At 41.3% G+C, this 20546-nt stretch overlaps 1 protein-coding gene across 1 annotated transcript in view; it reads left to right on the top strand.

The window, feature by feature from the left end:
• Nucleotides 1–444: 444 nt before the first annotated feature.
• The window catches only part of CTNNBL1 (catenin beta like 1), a 221218-nt gene continuing 201116 nt past the window's right edge, over nucleotides 445–20546 (top strand). The window contains exon 1 of the mRNA XM_010591671.3: nucleotides 445–633. Coding sequence (XP_010589973.1) covers nucleotides 604–633 — 30 coding nt within the window. The 5' untranslated portion in view covers nucleotides 445–603. The remainder of the gene's footprint in view (nucleotides 634–20546) is intronic.

Below are 20546 nucleotides of genomic sequence, written 5' to 3' on the forward strand. Positions count from 1 at the left end.
ACCCAAAAAAAAACCCAAACTCACTGCCAACCAGTTGATTCCCACACACAGAGAGACCCTATAGGGCAGAGTAGAACGGCCCCATAGGGTTTCCAAGGCTGTAATCTTTCTGCAAGACGACTACCACATGTTTCTCCCGCTGCAGCCGGTGGGTTCAAGCCGCCAACCTTTCGGTTAGAAGTCGAATGCTTTAGCCACTGCGCCACCAGGGCGCCTTCATTTGAGAATAATACTGCCCAGGAAGCGCTGAGAAAACACAAGTGAAACACCCAGCCCTCCGCCCTGCCCATAGGGGTGCGCGATAAACTCCGGCTACTTTCTGCCTTTCCTCTCCTCCTACCGCCCTCCTCCAGGTCTCCGCCCCCTGCCCCGCCCCGCTCAGGCTCCAGGCGGAAACAGCAGTGTCCTAAATGCAGCGCGCTTTACGGTGGCGCTGCCTTTTACCGCAGTGTGGCGGTCCAGCTCGTCGTGCGCACTTTTACCCGATTGGCTCTGAGGCCGGCTCGCGGCGCTTTACGGCAGTGTGTCTGGAGAAACTGCGAGCCGCGTTTTCGGCGTGAGTGGAGGGAACCGACGTCGCCGGCGTTGGCTGGGCAGGCAACCATGGACGTGGGAGAACTTCTGAGCTACCAGGTAGAAGGAGTGGGCAGGGCCGGGGTTCCGCCCTCTCGCAGAACCAGGGTCCCTTTAATGCACGTCCTCTCTTTTCGTTCTGGGGCCTGGCTTCCTCTTCTCTGCGTACCGGCCCGGGTCCGAGCCGCTCATTTCACTTCGCTCTCCCGGGAACCCCCTTGGGCCTCTCCCGGGAACCCCCTTGGGCCTTTCAGTTAGTTCTTTGTCAAGGCCCTGGCCCCCTCGCCTCTTCTCACAACTGTCTGGGCCCTGCTCACCCCACCCACAGGCCTTGCTCCCTGGAACTTCTCTGAAGGCCCCAAACTGCCCTGTCTTCACAACCATTCCCCTCCGCTGTCTTCTTCCCTCAGTCATTCAGAGCAGCGCTGGCCTTTCTTGGCTTTGAGCTCGAGTCTCCATTGACTGGCTATGTGACTTTGCATCAACTCATTTCTTCCTCTACGAGGCTCAGCTATTCTAACTATACCCATTGCCGTCGAGTCGATTCCGACTTACAGCGACCCTATAGGACAGAGTGTAACTGCCCCATAGAGTTTCCAAGGAGCGCCTGGCGGATTCGAACTGCAGACCCTGTGGTTAGCAGCCATAGCACTTAACCACTACACCACCAGGGTTTCCTTTTTTAACTATAGAGACATCAATAACCGTGAGTTGGAATCGCCTCGACGGCAACGGGTTTACGGTTGTTTGAGAACTCTGTTAGCTAATGGATGTGAAAGCTGATTTTAAACTGTGGAAAGCTGTACCCATGTTAACTGCCGTTGTTGGGAGATGTTTGGAATTCAAGCATGGGATTCAATGGGGACAAGGAACCCTAGGAATTTCCTTGTCCCCATTGCTCACACTGCTTGTTGGAAAACTGGTCCAGAGGGTGGACACTTGCCCAAAAGTCAGTCAACAAGTAAGAGCTCAGGTCTCCTGGCTGCCAGCCCCAAGTTTTATCCTCCCTTTAGGCCCCCAAGAGGCTTCTTTTGCGAGGCAGTTGAGGTGCACGGTGCAGTACTGTAGCCACTAGCCACATGTGGCTATTGAACACTTGTAACGTGGCTAGTCTGAATCGAGAAGTGCTTTAAGTCTAAAATTCACACTAGATTTTGAAGACAATATGAAAAGAGTGTAAAATTTTTTATATTGATTGCATGATTATATTGGTCATATTGATTTATCTTGATTAAATAATCATATTTTGGATAAGGGGCTAAATAAAGTATATTTAAAGTAAATTTCACCCGTTTTTGGTTGACTTTGTAATGCAGCTACTAGAAAATTTAAATTTACACATATAGATGACATTATATTTTTATTGGACAGATAAAAAGAGCCTGAAAGGCATGAATTTGGAGGCCCAGGTTACTTGCAATCTTATTTTTGCTGCTAACCTACTGCTGTAGACTTGAACAGTAGTTAATCTCTCTATGCCTTGGTTTTCTCATCCGTAAATGGGACAGTGTTGTTTGCTACCTCACGGGTCTGTTTTGAAACATAAATGTAAATGGCTTAGACCAATGCCTGTCAAAGGGTAAATGTTCAGTTGTTGATAGCTGCGGTTAAGTCAGACCCTGTGCACAACAGAAGAAAATGCTGTCTGGTTTTGCAGCTAAGATCGGTTGGAGATCAGATACTTGTGATCCATAAGGTTTTAATTGGCGGATTTTTGGAAGTAGGTTGGTTGCCAGGTCTTTCTTCCTAGTCCATCTTAGTCTGAAAGCTCCACTGAAACCTGCTCAGCAGGCTGTCAGTAAATGTTAACTATTATTTTTGTGCCACTCTTTCATCCAACATATCAAAAACTGACCTGGCGACTCCAGACATGATGGGAAGGAATTTGTAAGGAGTAAGGAGGTATACACTTACTCCCTACTTATCAACTGTCTTGTTATCCAACATTTCACATTTTACAACAATAATAAAAAACCGACTGTTTTGTGACAGTGAATATCTGGTAGTAATGAATGCTGAAGTGCAAGGCGAGAGTTACGCTGGCTGCGATGGTTAAGATTGTGTGTCAGCTTGGCTGGGCCGTGATTCTCAGTGGTTTGGCAGTTATATAATAATGTAATTTGGTTGTCATGTAATGATGTAGCCATCTTCCATATTCATGTAACGCCAGTTTTCACATAATGACCTGGTCTTTGGAACCTAACCATGTTGATAAGCGAATGATGGGTGTACAGGCAGTCCCCATGCTATGAACATCCAATTTATGGACAACTTGTATTTGCCCTTTAATGTTATGTAATTTTTTTTCTTAATTTTATTGTGCTTTAGGTGAAAGTTTACAGCGCAAGTTAGTTTCTCATTCAGAAATACACACGCAAATTGTTTTGTGACATAGGTTGCAATCCCCACATTAGGTCAGCACTCTCCCCCTGTCCCTTTCCACCCCAGTTCCTGTGCCCATTCATCCAGTTTTCCTGCCCCTTCCTGCCTACTTGTCTTTGCTTTTGGGCAGGTGTTGCCCATTTGGTCTCGTATACTTGATTGAACTAATAATCGTGTTCCTCACTTGTGTTATTGTTTGTTTTATAGGTTTGTCTAATCTTTGGCTGAAAAGTGGGCTTCAGGAGTGGCTTCAATTCTGAGTTAGCAGGGTATCCGGGGGCCATAGTCTTGAGAGTTCCTCCAGTCTCTGTGAGGCCAAGAAGTCTGGGTGTTGTTTTGTTTTGTTTTGTTTTTGCTGAATTTGGATTTTGTTATACATTTTTCTCCCACTCCGTCCAGAGCCGTCCATTGTAATCCCTGTCAGAGCGATTGGTGGTGGTAGCCAGGCACCATCTAGTTCTTCTAGGCTCAGGCTGTGGTTTATGTGGTCCATTAGTCCTTGGACTAATATTTTACTTCTGTCTTTGGTTTTCTTCAATTTCGTTTGCTCTGAACAGGATGGGACCGATAGATGTATCTTATATGCCTGCCTGCAGGCTTTCAAGATCTCAGATCCTACTCACCAAAGTAGGATGTAGAACGTTTTCTTTTTTTTTTTTTAAGTCCTTCAAACTCTTTTTTATTGTGCTTTAAGTGAAAGTTTACAGATCTCGTCAGTCTCTCACACAAAAACTTGCTTTTTGTACGTGCCTTGCTACGTACTCCCAATTGCTCTCCCCCTAATGAGACAGCCTGCTCCCTCCCTCCCTCCAACTCTCTCTTTTCATGTCCATTTCGCGAGCTTCTAACCCTCTCTACCCTCACATCTCCCCTCCAGGCAGGAGATGCCAACATAGTCTCAAGTGTCCACCTGATCCAAGAAGCTCACTCCTCACCAGCATCTCTTTCCAACCCCTTGTCCAGTCCAATCCCTGTCTGAAGAGTTGGCTTTGGGAACGGTTCCTGGCCTGGGCCAAAAGGAGGTCTGGGGACCATGACCCCTGGGGTCCTTCTAGTCCCAGTCAGACCATTAAGTCTGGTCTTTTTATGAGAATTTGGCAACTGCATCCCACTGCTCTTCTCCCTCAGGGGTTCTCTGTTGTGTTCCCTGTCAGGGTAGTCATTGGTTATAGCCGGGCACCATCAGGTTCTTCTGGTCTCAGGCTGATGTAGTCTCTGGTTTATGTGGTCCTTTCTGTCTCTTGGGCTTGTGATTACCTTGTGTCCTTGGTGTTCTTCTTTCTCCTTTGATCCAGGTGGGTTGAGACCAATTGATGCATCTTAGATGGCCGCTTGCTAGCATTTAAGACCCCAGGCACCACTCTCCAAAATGGGATGCAGAATGTTTTCTTGATAGACTTTATTATGCCATTTGAGTTAGCTGTCCCCTGAAACCATAGTCCCCAAACCCCTACGCCTGCTACGGTGGCCTTTGAAGCGTTCAGTTTATTGAGAAAACTGCTTTTGGTTTAGTCCAGTTATGCTGACCTCCCCTGTATTGTGTGCTGTCTTTCCCTTCACCTAAAGTAGTTCTTATCTGGTACCTAATTGGTGAATACCCTTCTCCCACCCTCCCTCCCTCCCTCTCCCCATCTCGTGACCATGAAAGAATATTTTCTTCTCTGTTTAAACTATTTCTCAAGTTCTTATGATAGTGGTCTTATCCTTTTGCATCTGACTAATTTCACTCAGCATAATGCCTTCCAGATTCCTCCATGTTATGAAATGTTTCACAGATAAATCACTGTTCTTTATCGATGTGTAGTATTCCATTGTGTGAATATACCATAATTTCTTTATCCATTCATCCGTTGATGGGCACCTTGGTTGCTTCCATCTTTTTGCTATTGTAAACAGTGCTGCAGTGAACATGGGTGTGCATATATCTGTTTGTGTAAAGGCTCTTATTTCTCTAGGATATATTTCAAGGAGTGGGATTGCTGGATTGTATGGTAGTTCTATTTCTACCTTTTTAAGGAAGTGCCAAATCGACTTCCAAAGTGGCTGTACCATTTTACATTCCCACCAGCAAAGTATAAGTGTTCCAATCTCTCCACAACCCCTCCAGCGTTTATTATTTTGTGTTTTTTGGATTAATGCCAGCCTTGTTGGAGTGAGATGAAATATCATTGTAGTTTTGATCTGCATTTCTCTAATGGCTAATGATGGTGAGCATTTCTTTATGTATCTGTTAGCTACCTGAATGTCTTCTTTAGTGAAGTGCCTGTTCATGTCATTTGCCCATTTTTTAGTTGGGTTGTCTTTTTGTAGTTGAGTTTTTGCAGTATCATGTAGATTTTAGAGATCAGGCGCTGATTGGAAATGTCATAGCTAAAAACTTTTTCCCAGTCTGTAGGTAATCTTTTAACTCTTTTGGTGAAGTCTTTGGATGAACATAGGTGTTTGATTTTTAGGAGCTCCCAGTTATTTAGTTTTTCTTCTGCATTTTTAGTAATGTTTTATATACTGTTTATGCCATGTATTAGGGCTCCTAACATTGTCCCTGTTTTTTCTTCCATGATCTTTATCATTTTAGATTTTATATTTAGGTCGTTTTTGTGCAAGGAGTGAAGTATGGGCCTTGTTTCATTTTTTTGCAGATGGATATCCAGTTATGCCAGCACCAATTGTTAAAAAGACTGCCTTTCCCCCATTTAATTGACTTTGGGCCTTTGTCAAATATCAACTGCTCATATGTGGGTGGATTTATGTCTAGATTCTCAATTCTGTTCCATTGGTCTATGTATCTGTTGTTGTACCAGTACTAGGCTGTTTTGACTATTGTGGCAGTATAATAGGTTCTAAAATCAGGTAGAGTAAGGCCTCCCACTTCGTTCTTCTTTTTCAGTAATGCTTTACTTATCTGGGTCCTCTTTCCCTTCTATGTGAAGTTGGTGATTTGTTTCTCCATCTCATTAAAAAATGTTGGAATTTGGGTCTGAATTGCATTAAATCTATCAATCATTTTTGGTAGAATAGACATTTTTGTAATGTTAAGTCTTCCTATCCATGAGCAAGGTATGTTTTTCCACTGATGTAGGTCTTTTTTGGTTTCTAGCAGAAGTGTTTTGTAGTTTTCTTTGGTAAGATTTATTCCTGAGTATTTTATCTTCTTGGGGGCTAGAACATTTTCTTTATGAACTGTGTTATGCTAGTTGACCTAGATGTCCCCCGAGACCGTGGTCACCAGCCCTCAGCCCCAGTGACTTGGTCCCTCAAGGTGTTTGGAAGTGTCTAGAAAGCTTCTATGGCTTTGCCTTGATCAAGTTGTGCTGACTTCCTCTATATTGTGTGTTGTCTTTCCCTTCACCAAGGTTACCACTTATCTACTATCTAGTTAGTGATTTCCACTCCTCACTACCCCTCCCTGTAACCATCAAAAAATGTCTTTTTCTGTGTGCAAACTATTTCTTGCATTTTATAATAGTGGTCTCATACAGTATTTGTCCTTTTGTGATTGACTTTTACTCAGCATAATGCCCTCCAGATTCATCCATGTTGTAAGATGTTTCTCAGATTCCTCCTTGTCCGTCATTGCATAATATTCTGTTGTGTGTGTGTACCATAATTTGTTTATTCACTCATCTGTTGATGGGCACTTAGGTTGTTCCTATCTTTTTGCTATTGTGAATATAATGTGTAAATCTGCCCTCCCTTTGAAAGGATTCACAATATATTCTTCCTCACAGTTACCTTTACTTGTTGTACCTGCAGTTTTTAAATCATTGAAAGGCTTAGGGCCTTTTCTTGTACTAACCCAAACCCACTGCCTTTGAGTAGATTATGGCTCATCGTGGCCCTGTAGAACAGAGCAGAACTGCCCCATAGGGTTTCCAAGGCTGTAAATTTTTACAGAAGCAGACTGCCACATTTTTCTCCTACAGGGCAGCTGGTAGGTTCGAACCACTGAGTATAGCAGCCGAGTGCTTTAACTGCTGTGCCACCAGGGCCTCTTTCTTGCACTAAAGTAAGGCTAAATAAGAACTGTATGTGCCTGTTCTGACTTACCTACAAATTCAACTTAAAGACAGAGTTGGGGACAGATCTCATTCATAACCCAGGACTGCCTGTATAATCAGGAGAGATTTTTTGTTGTTGTTGTTGGTTTTGTAAGGCATTAATTGAATCTGAAAGAAGAAAATAGGACAGTTGTTGAATGAGTGGTTGTGTACTTGTCTGAGAGTTGTGGCATGGCTAGCCCAGTAACTCCTGGAATATTAAAGGTAGAAGAGGTTCATCATTCATTTGACAAATATTTACTGAGCACCTACTGTGTGCAAGGCACTGTATCCAGTGGGTATATTACTATTCCAAGTTCTTGCTTTTGTGGAGCTTATAGTCCGGAGGGAAGTCACAAGATAATAAGTAAACAAATTCAAATTGTAGTACGTTCTATGAAGGAAATAAAACAGGGCATGGTATAGAAATGTACCCTTCAGTATGGTAATCACTAACCACATGCGACTATTGAATACTTGAAATGTGGCTAGTCCAAATTGAGATGTGCCATATGCGTAAAATACATACCAGATTTCAAACATTTATTATGGAGAAAATGGATGTAAAATACCTTATTAATAATTTTTATGTTGATTTCATGTTGAAATGATAATACTTTGGATATATTGGGTTAAAGAAAATATATTACTAAAATTATATCACCTGTCGTTTTTACTTTTTAATGTGACTTCTAAAAATTTTGAAGTTACGTGTGTGGCTTGTTTATGGGGGCCAGGACTTACTGCTTTAGATAATATTGCCTGGGAAGCTCCCTCGGAGAAATAGACATTAAAGTTGAGACGTGAGGGTTGAGAAGAAACCAGCAGTTGTTGAGTCGTCTGTTGTGTCAGCTGCTGTGGAGTCGGCCCCCAGCTTGTGATGACCCCGTGTGTCACTGAGCAGAACTGCTCCATAGGTTTTCTTGGCTGTAATCTTTACAGAAGCACTTTGCCAGGGCTTTCTTCCGTGGAGCGCCCGAGTGGGTTTGAACCACCAACCTTTAGGTTAGCAGCCAGTCACAAACCACTTGTTCCCCCCCAGGCTCCTGTTGAGTGGCCTAACCAAAAACAAAAACAAAAACCTGTTGCCGTTAAGCTGATTCCGACTCATAGCAGCAACCCTGCAGGACAGAATAGAACTACCCTATAGGGTTTCCAAGGAGCAGCTGGTTGATTCAAACTGCCCACCTTTTGGTTAGTAGCCAAGTTCTTAACCCTTGAGCCACCAAGACTTCTTGAATGGCCTAGGGGTTGTTCAAAAGGCAGATTGCTGGGTCCCATCCCTAGAGTTTGATTCAGTAAGTTGCTTGTGGAACCTGAGAATTTTCATTTCTAACAAGATCTCAGGTGATGCAGAAGCCCCTGGTCCAGGTACCACACTTTGAGAAGCATTGGTAGAACAGTTTACATTCCTTGTAAAATTTTCCCTGCCTGAGACATTCCCTCTCCCTTCTCATGGCCATTGGTTTGTAGTTTTTTTTAGATTACATTTTTACCCTGCCACCCAAGATGCTGAGAATAAGTCATTTAATCTTTCTGGGCCTCAGTTTCCTCATATGCCTAATGAGGGGATTAGATAAGACCCTCTCTGAGATCCCTTCTAGCTTTAAAATTGTTGTACTAATTATTTAGGTCCAAGGACTCCAGAGATTTCAGGGGATAAAACAGCTTAATGTAGTGGAATGAATCAAGCTGAAAATCTAGGAGATTTAGGTTTTAATCCCACCTTTATCATTTTATCTGGATGACTCAGGACAAGTCACTTCCCCTCTCTGTACATCATTTTTTATCACTTGTAAGATGAGATTGGAAACCCTGGTGGCAGTGGTTAAGAGCTACTGCTGCTAACCAAAAGGTCAGCAGTTCGAATCCACCAGGTGCTCCTTGGAAACTCTATGGGGCAGCTCTACTCTGTCCTATAGGGTTGCTGTGAGTTCAAATTGACTTGATGGCAATGGGTTTGGTTTTTGGTTTAAGATGAGATTGGCTTATATGACTTCTTGTTCTTTCCATTCCTAAAATTTGGAAACTAAGGTGCGCAAGGAAAAATATCATCCAATTTCAAGAAAGTTTATTGAAAGTATTTAACATTTTTTAGGTACTTACTAGATTTCACTTTGGGGCAACTTGGTGGGAAGATTCCAATTTTCTGCTGAGATGGGTTCTCCTAGTAATAGAATTAGGCAGAAAACTTCTCAGTATATGTCTTATATCCTTGACATATGTTAACTATTCGTTTGAGGAGACAGGAGAATTACAATGTGGACAGGAGGTGGTGGAAAAAGTTTTAAAGAGGAAACTAGTTATGTTCCAAATATGGAAATGTACTTTTCAGATGCCTTCAGGCTCAGACATCTCATCAAGAAGTGTGCCTGGCAGTTCCATGGCTGAGAAGTTTCTGCTGCATAGGCAGCACGTATATGAACTCCGGGGCACTCTCATTAATACTAATTCTACAGATGTCTGGAGAAAGTTCTTAGCTCCAAAGTTCTGAAGAATTGCAATAAAAAATTCACATTTAGTGCAGCTTGGCTCATGGGAATGACTTGCTGTGTGACAGGAGAGGTATTCTCTTTGAGGCAGATTGGGGTCAGGGACCTGTGATTTTGGTGACATTGCAGACACCCAGTCCTCTCATCACCTATCAGTAATATACCATTTCCTTGAATTGCAAGGGTTTAGGAATCTATCATCTTGCTCCTTTCCCCCTCTTATTTCTTTCTTTTGAAATAAAAAATTTTAATGACGTTATGCTGGCAGGAATAGTACACATAGCCCCTGACTTACGACGTATTGGAGTTATGACGAACAGCACTTAAAACCACCTGTTTTTTTTTGTAATTCTTATCCTTACTAAAATGTACTACATACAGTGTTGCAGCGTGTGATTGGATGTTATCATTCTCAGACATTCACTCGCAGATGTTCAGAGATTGGATTTATAAAGATACTGACAATAAAAGGCAGTAATAACGAAAACTAAAAACGAAGAGGCATTCGACTTACGTCAGAATCAACTTATGATGGATCCCTGTCATAAGTTGAGGGCTACCTCTATTTAAGAAAGTGAGAAAAGGAAAACTACCCTTGTAATACAACATTTTTATTCTCACAGTTCTTACCTATTTTGCCTCGCTGTAACCATTATGGAAACCCTGGTGGCGTAGTGGTTAAGTGCTATGGCTGCTAACCAAAAGGTCGGCAGTTCAAATCCGCCCGCTGCTCCTTGGAAACTCTATGGGGCAGTTCTACTCTGTCCTATAGGGTCGTTATGAGTCGGAATCGACTCGATGACAGTGGGTTTTTAATAACCATTATATATATCCTGTTTTGTGTTCTACATTTTTAGTTTAACATTGCCAGAAATATTTTCTATGTTTCTATATGGTCTTCATTTTATTTGCAATGTTTGCGTACTATTTACTTGAGTGATACATCATTTTCTCCTGAATTGTTCCTCTTTAATTAGGTATTTAGGGTGGTTCCAGGTTTTTGTTCTGGGAGATAGTATTGCATTAAACTTCTTTGTTCCTGTGGCATATTTTTTCCTCCTATCTGTGATTAATAATTACCATGTGCCAGCTCCTGCGCTAAGCATTGCATGTACTAAAATTATTAAGACATAGTCCTGGCCCTTTAAGAATTAATGCTTTAAAGGGCTAGACAAACATTTAAACAACTAACTGTGTGGACAAATTATTATGGGAGTACAGTGGAAGGAATGATTGGATATGCCTCCGGAGGGGGTGTATTGATGGGGATGGATTTGGTTTGGTCAGTTAAGAGAAAGGGAGGTGACACTGGAATCCCAGCCTTGATGAATTAGTAGGAATTCAGTGGGTGGTGAAGGGGGCTGGAGAGAGTCATTCTTGACTAGGATTAGCAAGAGCAAAGTGTGAGAGTGAAATGTTCAGCCTTGGGTAGATGCAGGGGAGTGGCAGGAGTTGATGGGGTCATCTCAGCTGCAGATACATTAGCATTACATAGCGCTCATATGGAGTTAATCCTTTATCGCTTACAGTGCTACCAGCAGTGTGTTCCAGTTTTACTGCCTTGATAGTACTTGGTGTCATAATTTAATTTTTTCCCCTTACTTTAACCTGAAACCCCTTGCTGTCGAGTCGATTCTGACTCATAGCCACCCTATAGGAGAGAGTAGAACTGCCCCTTTGGGTTTCCAAAGAGCGCTTGGTGGATTCGAACTAATGACCTTTTGGTTAGCAGCCATAGCTCTTTAACCACTATGCCACCAGGGTTTCCCCCCTTACTTTAAAAAAAATTAGTGAGTGTAAAATACTTACTTTTTATACCCCTTACTTTAGTAGGTATAAAGTGTTAGTTCAAGGTTGCTTTAATAGGCATTTCTTTTTTTTTTTCACATGTATGTTTATCATTTGTGTCTCTTATTATGTGCTTCTTTTAAGGCAGTAGTTGTGGTTTGTAATTGAGCTTTTCTGTTGTTTTGTTGTTGTGTGTTTATAATAAACATTACTGGAAGCCTAAACACTTGTGTTCAAATGTATCTTTCATTCTCTGGTGGCCTCATCTTACCTGTAATCCTGATAATATCATCTTAATCATGATGTCATTTTATAGCATTGTGAAATATGCCCTTTTTGCATGATAATTTAGACTAGTGCTTTTCAAAGTTACTTTTTGTTAATAGTAGGACTGTAAATAACAGATAAAGTGCTATTCTCATTGACACTCCCATTTCAGGGTGTTTTCTATGTCATCTCCTGAGTAATCTTTCTTAAATTCCCTTCTTCCCTTGCAACCTTCTTACCCTCTCTCTTTCCCCGTGGCTCATTCTTCTCACACTTACGGACCACATCGTATTTATGTGCATCCTTACACACCTTCTTTACTAGACTGTAATCTTCGAGTCAGAGACTGGCACCTAGCAGAGTATCTCATTCATAGTTGATGCCTAGTAAATAGTTGTTTAATGATTAAGTAAATGAACTAGTACATTGCTTCCAAATATACTCTGGTTGTTTTCCCCTTTTGGAAGATTTTGCTCCAATATCTTGTCTTCTTGCTGGCTTGTATCTCTTTGTTTTCATGGCAGACTTTAAGGAAGTTTAATTCAAACGTGTTACTTCAGCTTCTGAGTCATTCTCTTCCTTCTCATCATTGTGTCTCACTACTCTTGTTACAAAACCTACATTCTTTTTATTTTGAACTAATTTTAGACTTAGAGAAAATTTTCAAAATAGCTCAAAGTTTCCATATATCCTCACTGAGCATCTCCTAAAGTTATCATCTTATGTAACCATAGTACAACGATCAAAGTAAGGAGTCCCGGTTGTCCAGTGGTTAAGGTTAAGCACTTGACTGCTAACCGGAAGTTTGGGGGTTCAAATCCACCAGCAGGAAAAAGATGTGGCAGTCTGCTTCTGTAAAGATTTATAGCCTTGGAAACCCTGTGGGATCCATAAATTAACCTCTCTCGATGGCACTGGGTAATTCAGCTAAACTGTTGTTTAGTCTGAAGATGACTTCAGGGGATAATTTCAGTTCAAGGTTGAAAAATTTTTTCGCAGTAGCAGATTTGCGGGTTCTTCCTGTCTCAATGGGTACAGTAAGTCTGGAGTTCTATAAGACATTTGAATTCTGTTTCATATATTTCTTCTTTTGATTAGGACTCATCTATTGAGTCCTTGATCAAAATGATTGGTAATGGTAACCAGGCACCCTACACTTCTTCTGGTCTCATGGCAAAGGAGGCAGTAGTTCATGGAGGCAACAAGACCGTAAGTCCAGTTTCTTCTCCTGTTCCTGGGTTTCCTTGTTCCTCTGTTGCCCCAGGTGAGTAGAGGTCAATTGTTGTATCTTGGATGGCTGCTAGCAAACTTAAGACCCCAGACACTACTCACTGAACTAGGGGGTAGAGCACAAACTAAAAACAATGTGAGGCCAGTTGGCTGGACAGTCCCATGAAGCCATGACCCTAAACCCATGAGGCATTTGGTTGTACCTAAGTGGCTTCAGCAACTGTATCCTTTCTCTCTCTCTTTTTGGTTGCTGTTCTTGTAAAATTATGTATAACACATTTGCCATTTTGCCCTTTTTTCTGGTGTACAGCTTAGTGATATCAGTTACATTAGCCAAGTTGTGTAACCATTACCCTTAATTGATGCCAATTTTCCCATCATCACAGACATAAACTCGCTGTCTCCCAAAAATGATTCCCTTTCTTCCTACCCGCTCCTGCCCCTGGTAACCACTCATAACTATTGGTCTCTATATATTTACATATTCTTGTCATCTCGTGTAAGTGAGGTCATACGATATTTGTCCTTTCGTGATTGACTTATTCTACTCAGCATAATGTCTTTGAGGTTCATCTATGTGGCATGCATCAGGATTTCCTTTCTCTTTATGGCCGAGCAGCATTCCATTGTTTATATGAGCCACATTTTGTTTATCCATTCTTCAGTTGGTGGGCACTTAGGTGGTTTCCACTTTTTTGCTATTGTGAATAGTGCTGTTTGTGTTGCTACTTTTTAGGTCCCTAGGGTATTATATGGAAACCCTGGTGGTGTAGTGGTTAAGTGGTTAAGTGCTATGGCTGCTAACCAAAAGGTCGGCAGTTCAAACCCACCAGGCACTCCTGGGAACTTTTATGGGGGCAGTTCTACTGTGTCTTATAGGGTTGCTATGAGTTGGAATCGACTCGATGGTAACGGGTACAGGTAGGGTGTATATACATAGGAGTGAAATTACTGGGTCATATGGTAGTTCTATTTTGAATTTTTTGAGGAATCACCATACCGTTTTCTACAATGGTTATACAATTTTACATTCCCACCAGCAATGAGTAATGGTTCCATTCTCCCCACATCCTTTCCAGCATTTGTTATTTTCTGTTTTTTCCATCATTGACATTCTAATAGGAACGAGATGTTATTGTAGTTTTGATTTGTATCTGTAATGGTTAATGGCAGTACATTTGTTGGCCACATGGGTATTTTCTTTGGTGAAGTGTGTGTTATATCCTTTGTCTGTTTTTTTTTTTTTTTTTAAAATTGGGGTGTCCTTTTGTTGTTCCCACCATTAAAAAAAAAAATCTGTTTTGCCTTTTTAAAAATTTTTAAAAAATAGAGGATTGAATGAGATGATGTGGGCAGTGCTAAGTAGTATACTGCCTGGCACATAGGAAGTCCCCAGGAAATAAATCTTAGCTGTTAATTTTTCTTATTGATACTATTGCAAACAACACACTGTACAGCTCCCCCTCCGCCCCCCAAAAAAGTTTTTCTTGAATGCTACAAGTATGCCTCGGCCTTCCTAAAGTCTTTTGTCCCTTGGAAATTAAGATTTAGAATGCCACAAAGTGAAACGAGAACGTGTTTGTCACCCACACGTGCCACAGCATACAACTCCTCTCGGTCGGTTAAAGCCCAGCCCTGTTCCAGCACAGTCAGGAGTCACTGACACCACCGATTACGTCATCCGCACAGCAGTTCTTTTCCCCAGGTCTCCCTAATACTACGAACATCTCAGTTTTCCTCTTGTCTAGTGCCAGGAGTCTCACTTACAAATCACTCCTTCCTTTTCCTTTTTTCTCCCTGAAGCTTCCTAAGATCCTAAGGAAATGGTTGGTGTTGATGGAGTTAGGAAGAGGTATACCAGAATTCAGCAACTTCTTGAACTTTTTCCAGAGCCGGCCATTTGTCTCTTCAGGATTGCACCTGAGTAGTTCAGAATTACTTTCTTCTTCACAGAGCCCCAGAAGTGACTGATCCAAAAGTGTGTTGTCCTAAACTTTAGGACCTCAGCCCACTGTGGATTTTGGCAAATAGAAACTGGATTCTTTTCATCCCGAGTTCAGTGAAAGATCTAGTGAAAACTACTGTAGTGCATTTTCATCTCTGAATTTGTCTGAGACTACCAATTGCTTGTAAAGAGATTGCCTGTTTTGGCTCCTCAGACTTCGCTTCAACTGCTCAGAAATGTGCAGTCACTGACTGAACCGAGAAGGGTTTAAGACCGAGCACAGAGTATTGTGATGTTTCTCTCTGTGTCTCACTTTATTCCAAAGGCAGGTCTGAGTATTGAATGATTTGTTTGCCTTTTTTTCATGTGTTTACGCTGTTAATAACATAAAATTTGACTGTCGATTACATTAAAAAATTTTAACTCCCCCACTTGTCCCCACCTTTGTTAAGAGCAACAGAGTTTAAAATTTCTTTTGGGGTCTTTGATAGACTTAAACATCTGTCCTTTGCTAGTATACAGTGTTGGAATGCTACAGTCACATACCATATAACGTCCATTTGGGCAACATCCAACTGCATGTTTGTCTGTGGTCCCATAAGGTTATAATAGAGTTCAGAAATCCTAATCAGAGAACAGGACATAGCAGACATAGTTGGACGTAGTGAATGGAACAGCTCCCTGAATGTAACACGTATATCTCGTGGCTCATATACAAAGTAATTGTGTTGCCAGAAGTATAGTGGCACAATGTATATAACCTATCACACAGATGTCTCGATAGTCATAATAAACGCCTGTGTTACTGGCTTATGTATATACTGTACTATCTCTTGTATTTCAGTGTGAACTTTCTCTACTTACAGATAAAAAAGTTTACCATGTAACAGTGTATGCTTAGGCTGCTGGGCAGCAGCATCCAATCTTGCGTATTGTGCATCTCTCGAGCATTGTAGTATTATCTCTGTTTAATTTTCTCTGGGAAATGTTACTGCAAAGTGTATCATTGCTCCCAAATGTAGCAAAACTGGTGCTAGTGATAGCTGCCACAAGAGGCCAAGGAGAAGTATCAATTTGAAAGTGAAACAAAAGGTATCCCCTATAGCTTTGCTGAGTAGGTAACATGATGTTCTCACAACCTGCAAATCACATAATGCCCTATTTCCAGTGCAAGACTTATTTTCTTTGTAACTTCGGATAAAACAAAAGTAATTGTAGCAACATTTGTAGCACATTACCTTGCATCAATGCCTCTGAACATTAATGCTTCCATTGTAACAGATAATAGCTTCTCAGATCAATGATGAAGGAAATTTGTGAGCATTGCAGGGTTGTATATTTACTTCCAGAGAAGGTGAAATGTGAAATGGGGGCTCTGGCCAGGAGTAACTGTAACTCTGTTGGGCAGAGGAGGATAAGGATGCCAAGAAATCAAGAGAATGCTGAAAGTCAGCAATAAAGAAGGAGAAGCAAAAGACATTACCATTCATTAATCGGAGGTTGTAGCTGAAAAAAATTCATAATGAGGTTTCTTTTTTAAAAAGGTGATACAGGTTGTATTGAATTGTACTAACTCCTCATTTATCTGGTGTCTTTGAAAAAATGTGTTCCTCATAAACAGATAATTTTCCAGACAATTGAAGCTTATAGGTGAGTAAGGATGCTAGTATAGGAAGGAACCTAGAGATGATCTACTATAGCCCTCTCTTTTTACTAACAGGGAAGCCAGGGCCCAGAGAGGGAGAGTAACCTGCCTCAGATCCCAACTACTTTGTGACAGAGTAGGGTTTAGAGCAGTGCTTTTTCTATGATCATGTCTCTACTCTCTCTCTTTTTTTTTTTAACCTATCAAATCTTTTATTTTTTTGTCATAATGTATGGAGATCTAAGACATATATACTTTCTTGCCTTTTTCAATAGGTCATACTGCATCTCAGGAGGCTTTAATTCCTGCCTGAAAATGCTTTAGACTGTTAGGGTTTTTGAGTTCTTGCGCCTACTTCTTATAGTTTTTCTCTCTTAGTGTCAGCTCTCACCCCTCAGTGTTATTTGTTTGATAGAATTATATCTAACTTGAATAAGAAGAGTCTGAAGGCTTTTCTTGTGAGTAAAGTACATTACTTTTTTACTTTTATTTTTTTAAATCTCTGGGGCCTGTTTGGTTTTCTTTTGATGATGTCATGAGAAGTTGAGGTTGTTGCATGAATGAGGCATTAGTATTTTTGGTCATCTTTGGATGAACTGTAAAACTCAGGACTCTTCTGGATCCTGAAGTCTGTAAGGTACTAGAAGTCATACTAGCATAACACGTCTTCATTTTCCATTCAGTATTTCCTCTAGAATCTCTTTGCCCACCACTGTCATCCTGGGGACTGAAGTGCATTTGAGCAATTACTAGCACTCACAGATAGCTTAACCTGGCTTTCTATGGAGTGTCCCTTTTATGGCTCCTTATTTTTATGGAGGGGAGCGCTTTATCTATCTGACTGCCTTAACCCTGTATCTTGAAGTCAGCCTTACGTCTAGATTCATGTGCTTGCCAGCCCATGACACCTAACCATGGTCTAGATTGTGGTAATCACCTGAGAAACCTGTCTGCTTGTTCCTGACCTGGTCATGCTTCTGCTCAGTTCCTGTTTGGTGCCTGGCTCTTGGCTCTATCTCTCATTTCCTGTCACTGCTCCCTTTCTTCCTCCTCTCCCAACACACGCACACACACACACACACACACACACCAGTTTCTTTTTTTTTTAATTAACTTTTATTGAGCTTCAAGTGAACGTTTACAAATCAAGTCAGTCTGTCACATGTAAGTTTATATACCCCTTACTCCGTACTCCCACTAGCTCTCCCCCTAATGAGTCAGCCCTTCCAGTCTCTCCTTTCGTGACAATTTTGCCAGCTTCCAACTCTCTCTATCCTCCCATTCCCCCTCCAGACAGGAGATGCCAACACAGTCTCAAGTGTCCACCTGATATAATTTGCTCGCTCTTTATCGGCATCTCTCACCTACCCACTGTCCAGTCCCTTTCATGTCTGATGAGTTGTCTTCGGGGATGGTTCCTGTCCTGTGCCAACAGAAGGTCTGGGAACCATGACCGCCGGGATTCCTCTAGTCTCAGTCAGACCATTAAGTATGGTCTTTTTATGCGAATTTGGGGTCTGCATCCCACTGATCTCCTGCTCCCTCAGGGGTTCTCTGTTGTGCACCCTGTCAGGGCAGTCGTAGGTTGTGGCTGGGCACCAACTAATTCTACTGGTCTCAGGATGATGTAGGTTTCTGGTTCATGTGGCCCTTTCTGTCTCTTGGGCTCTTAGTTATCGTGTGACCTTTGTGTTCTTCCTTCTCCTTTGATCCAGGTGGGTTGAGACCAATTGATGCATCTTAGATGGCCGCTTGTTAGCATTTAAGACCCCAGACGCCACATTTCAAAGTGGGATGCAGAATGTTTTCATAATAGAATTATTTTGCCAATTGACTTAGAAGTCCTCTTAAACCATGGTCCCCAAACCCCTGCCCTTGCTCCGCTGACTTTGAAGCATTCAGTTTATCCCGGAAAGTTCTTTGCTTTTGGTCCAGTTCAGTTGAGCTGACCTTCCGTATATTGAGTATCGTCCTTCCCTTCACCTAAAGCAGTTCTTACCTACTAATTAATCGGTAAAAAATCCTCTCCCACCCTCACTCCCTCCCCGCCTCGTGACCACAAAAGTGTGTGTTCTTCTCAGTTTATACTGTTTCTCAAGAACTTGTAATAGTGGTCTTATACAGTATTTGTTCTTTTCCCTCTGACTAATTTCACTCAGCGTAATGCCTTCCGGGTTCCTCCATGTTATGAAATGTTTCACAGATTCGTCACTGTTCTTTATCGATGCGTAGTATTCCATTGTGTGAATATACCACAATTTATTTACCCATTCATCCGTTGATGGACACCTTGGTTGCTTCCAGCTTTTTGCTATTGTAAACAGAGCTGCAATAAACATGGGAGTGCATGTATCTGTTCGTGTGAAGGCTCTTATTTCTCTAGGGTATATTCCGAGGAGTGGGATATCTGGGTTGTATGGTAGTTCTATTTCTAACTGTTTAAGATAACGCCAGATAGATTTCCAAAGTGGTTGTACCATTTTACATTCCCACCAGCAGTGTATAAGAGTTCCAATCTCTCCGCAGCCTCTCCAACATTTATTATTTTGTGTTTTTTGGATTAATGTCAGCCTTGTTGGAGTGAGATGGAATCTCATCGTAGTTTTAATTTGCATTTCTCTAATGGCTAATGATCGAGAGCATTTTCTCATGTATCTGTTAGCTGCCTGAATATCTTCTTTAGTGAAGTGCATGTTCATATCCTTTGCCCACTTCTTGATTAGGTTGTTTGTCTTTTTGTGGTTGAGTTTTGACAGAATCATATGGATTTTAGAGATCAGGCGCTGGTCGGAGATGTCATAGCTGAAAATTCTTTCCCAGTCTGTAGGTGGTCTTTTTGCTCTTTTGGTGAAGTCTTTAGATGAGCATAGGTGTTTGATTTTTAGGAGCTCCCAGTTCTCTGGTTTCTCTTTGTCATTTTTGGTAATGTTTTGTATTCTGTTCATGCCTTGTATTAGGGCTCCTAACATTGTCCCTGTTTTTTCTTCCATGATCTTTATCGTTTTAGTCTTTATGTTTAGGTCTTTGATCCACTTGGAGTTAGTTTTTGTGCATGGTGTGAGGTATGGGTCCTGTTTCATTTTTTTGCAAATGGATATCCAGTTATGCCAGCACCATTTGTTAAAAAGACTATCTTTTCCCCAATTAACTGACACTGGGCCTTTGTCAAATATCAGCTGCTCATATGTGGATGGATTTATATCTGGGTTCTCAATTCTGTTCCATTGGTCTATGTGCCTGTTATTGTACCAGTACCAGGCTGTTTTGACTACTGTTGCTGTATAATAGGTTCTGAAATCAGGTAGAATGAAGCCTCCCACTTTCTTCTTCTTTTTCAGTAATGCTTTGCTTATCCGAGGCTTCTTTCCCTTCCATATGAAGTCGGTGATTTGTTTCTCTATCCCCTTAAAATATGACATTGGAATTTGGATCGGAAGTGCATTAAATGTATAGATGGCTTTTGGTAGAATAGACATTTTTACTATGTTAAGTCTTCCTATCCATGAGCAAGGTATGCTTTTCCACTTAAGTATGTCCTTTTTAATTTCTTGTAGTAGTGCTTTGTAGTTTTCTTTGTATAGGTCTTTTACATCTTTGGTAAGATTTATTCCTAAGTATTTTATCTTCTTGGGGGCCACTGTGAATGGTATTGATTTGGTTATTTCCTCTTCGATGTTCTTTTTGTTGATGTAGAGGAATCCAAGTGAGTTTTGGATGTTTATCTTATAACCTGAGACTTTGCCAAACTCTTCTATTAGTTTCAGTAGTTTTCTGGAGGATTCCTTAGGGTTTTCTGTGTATAAGATCATGTCATCTGCAAATAGAGATAATTTTACTTCCTCCTTGCCAATCCGGATGCCCTTTATTTCTTTGTCTAGCCTAATTGCTTTGGCTAGGACTTCTAGCACAATGTTGAATGAGAGTGGTGATAAAGGGCATCCTTGTCTGGCTCCCGTTCTCAAGGGAAATGCTTTCAGGCTCTCTCCATTTAGAGTGATGTTGGCTGTTGGCTTTGTATAGATGCCCTTTATTATATTGAGGAATTTTCCTTCATTTCCTATTTTTGTGAGAGTTTTTATCCTAAATTGGTGTTGGACTTTGTCAGATGCCTTTTCTGCATCAATTGATAAGATCATGTGGTTTTTGTCTTTTGTTTTATTTATATGGTGGATTACATTAATAGTTTT

The sequence above is a fragment of the Loxodonta africana genome, chromosome 24, assembly GCF_030014295.1.
Source record: "Loxodonta africana isolate mLoxAfr1 chromosome 24, mLoxAfr1.hap2, whole genome shotgun sequence".
NCBI classification, from domain to species: Eukaryota; Metazoa; Chordata; class Mammalia; order Proboscidea; family Elephantidae; genus Loxodonta; species Loxodonta africana.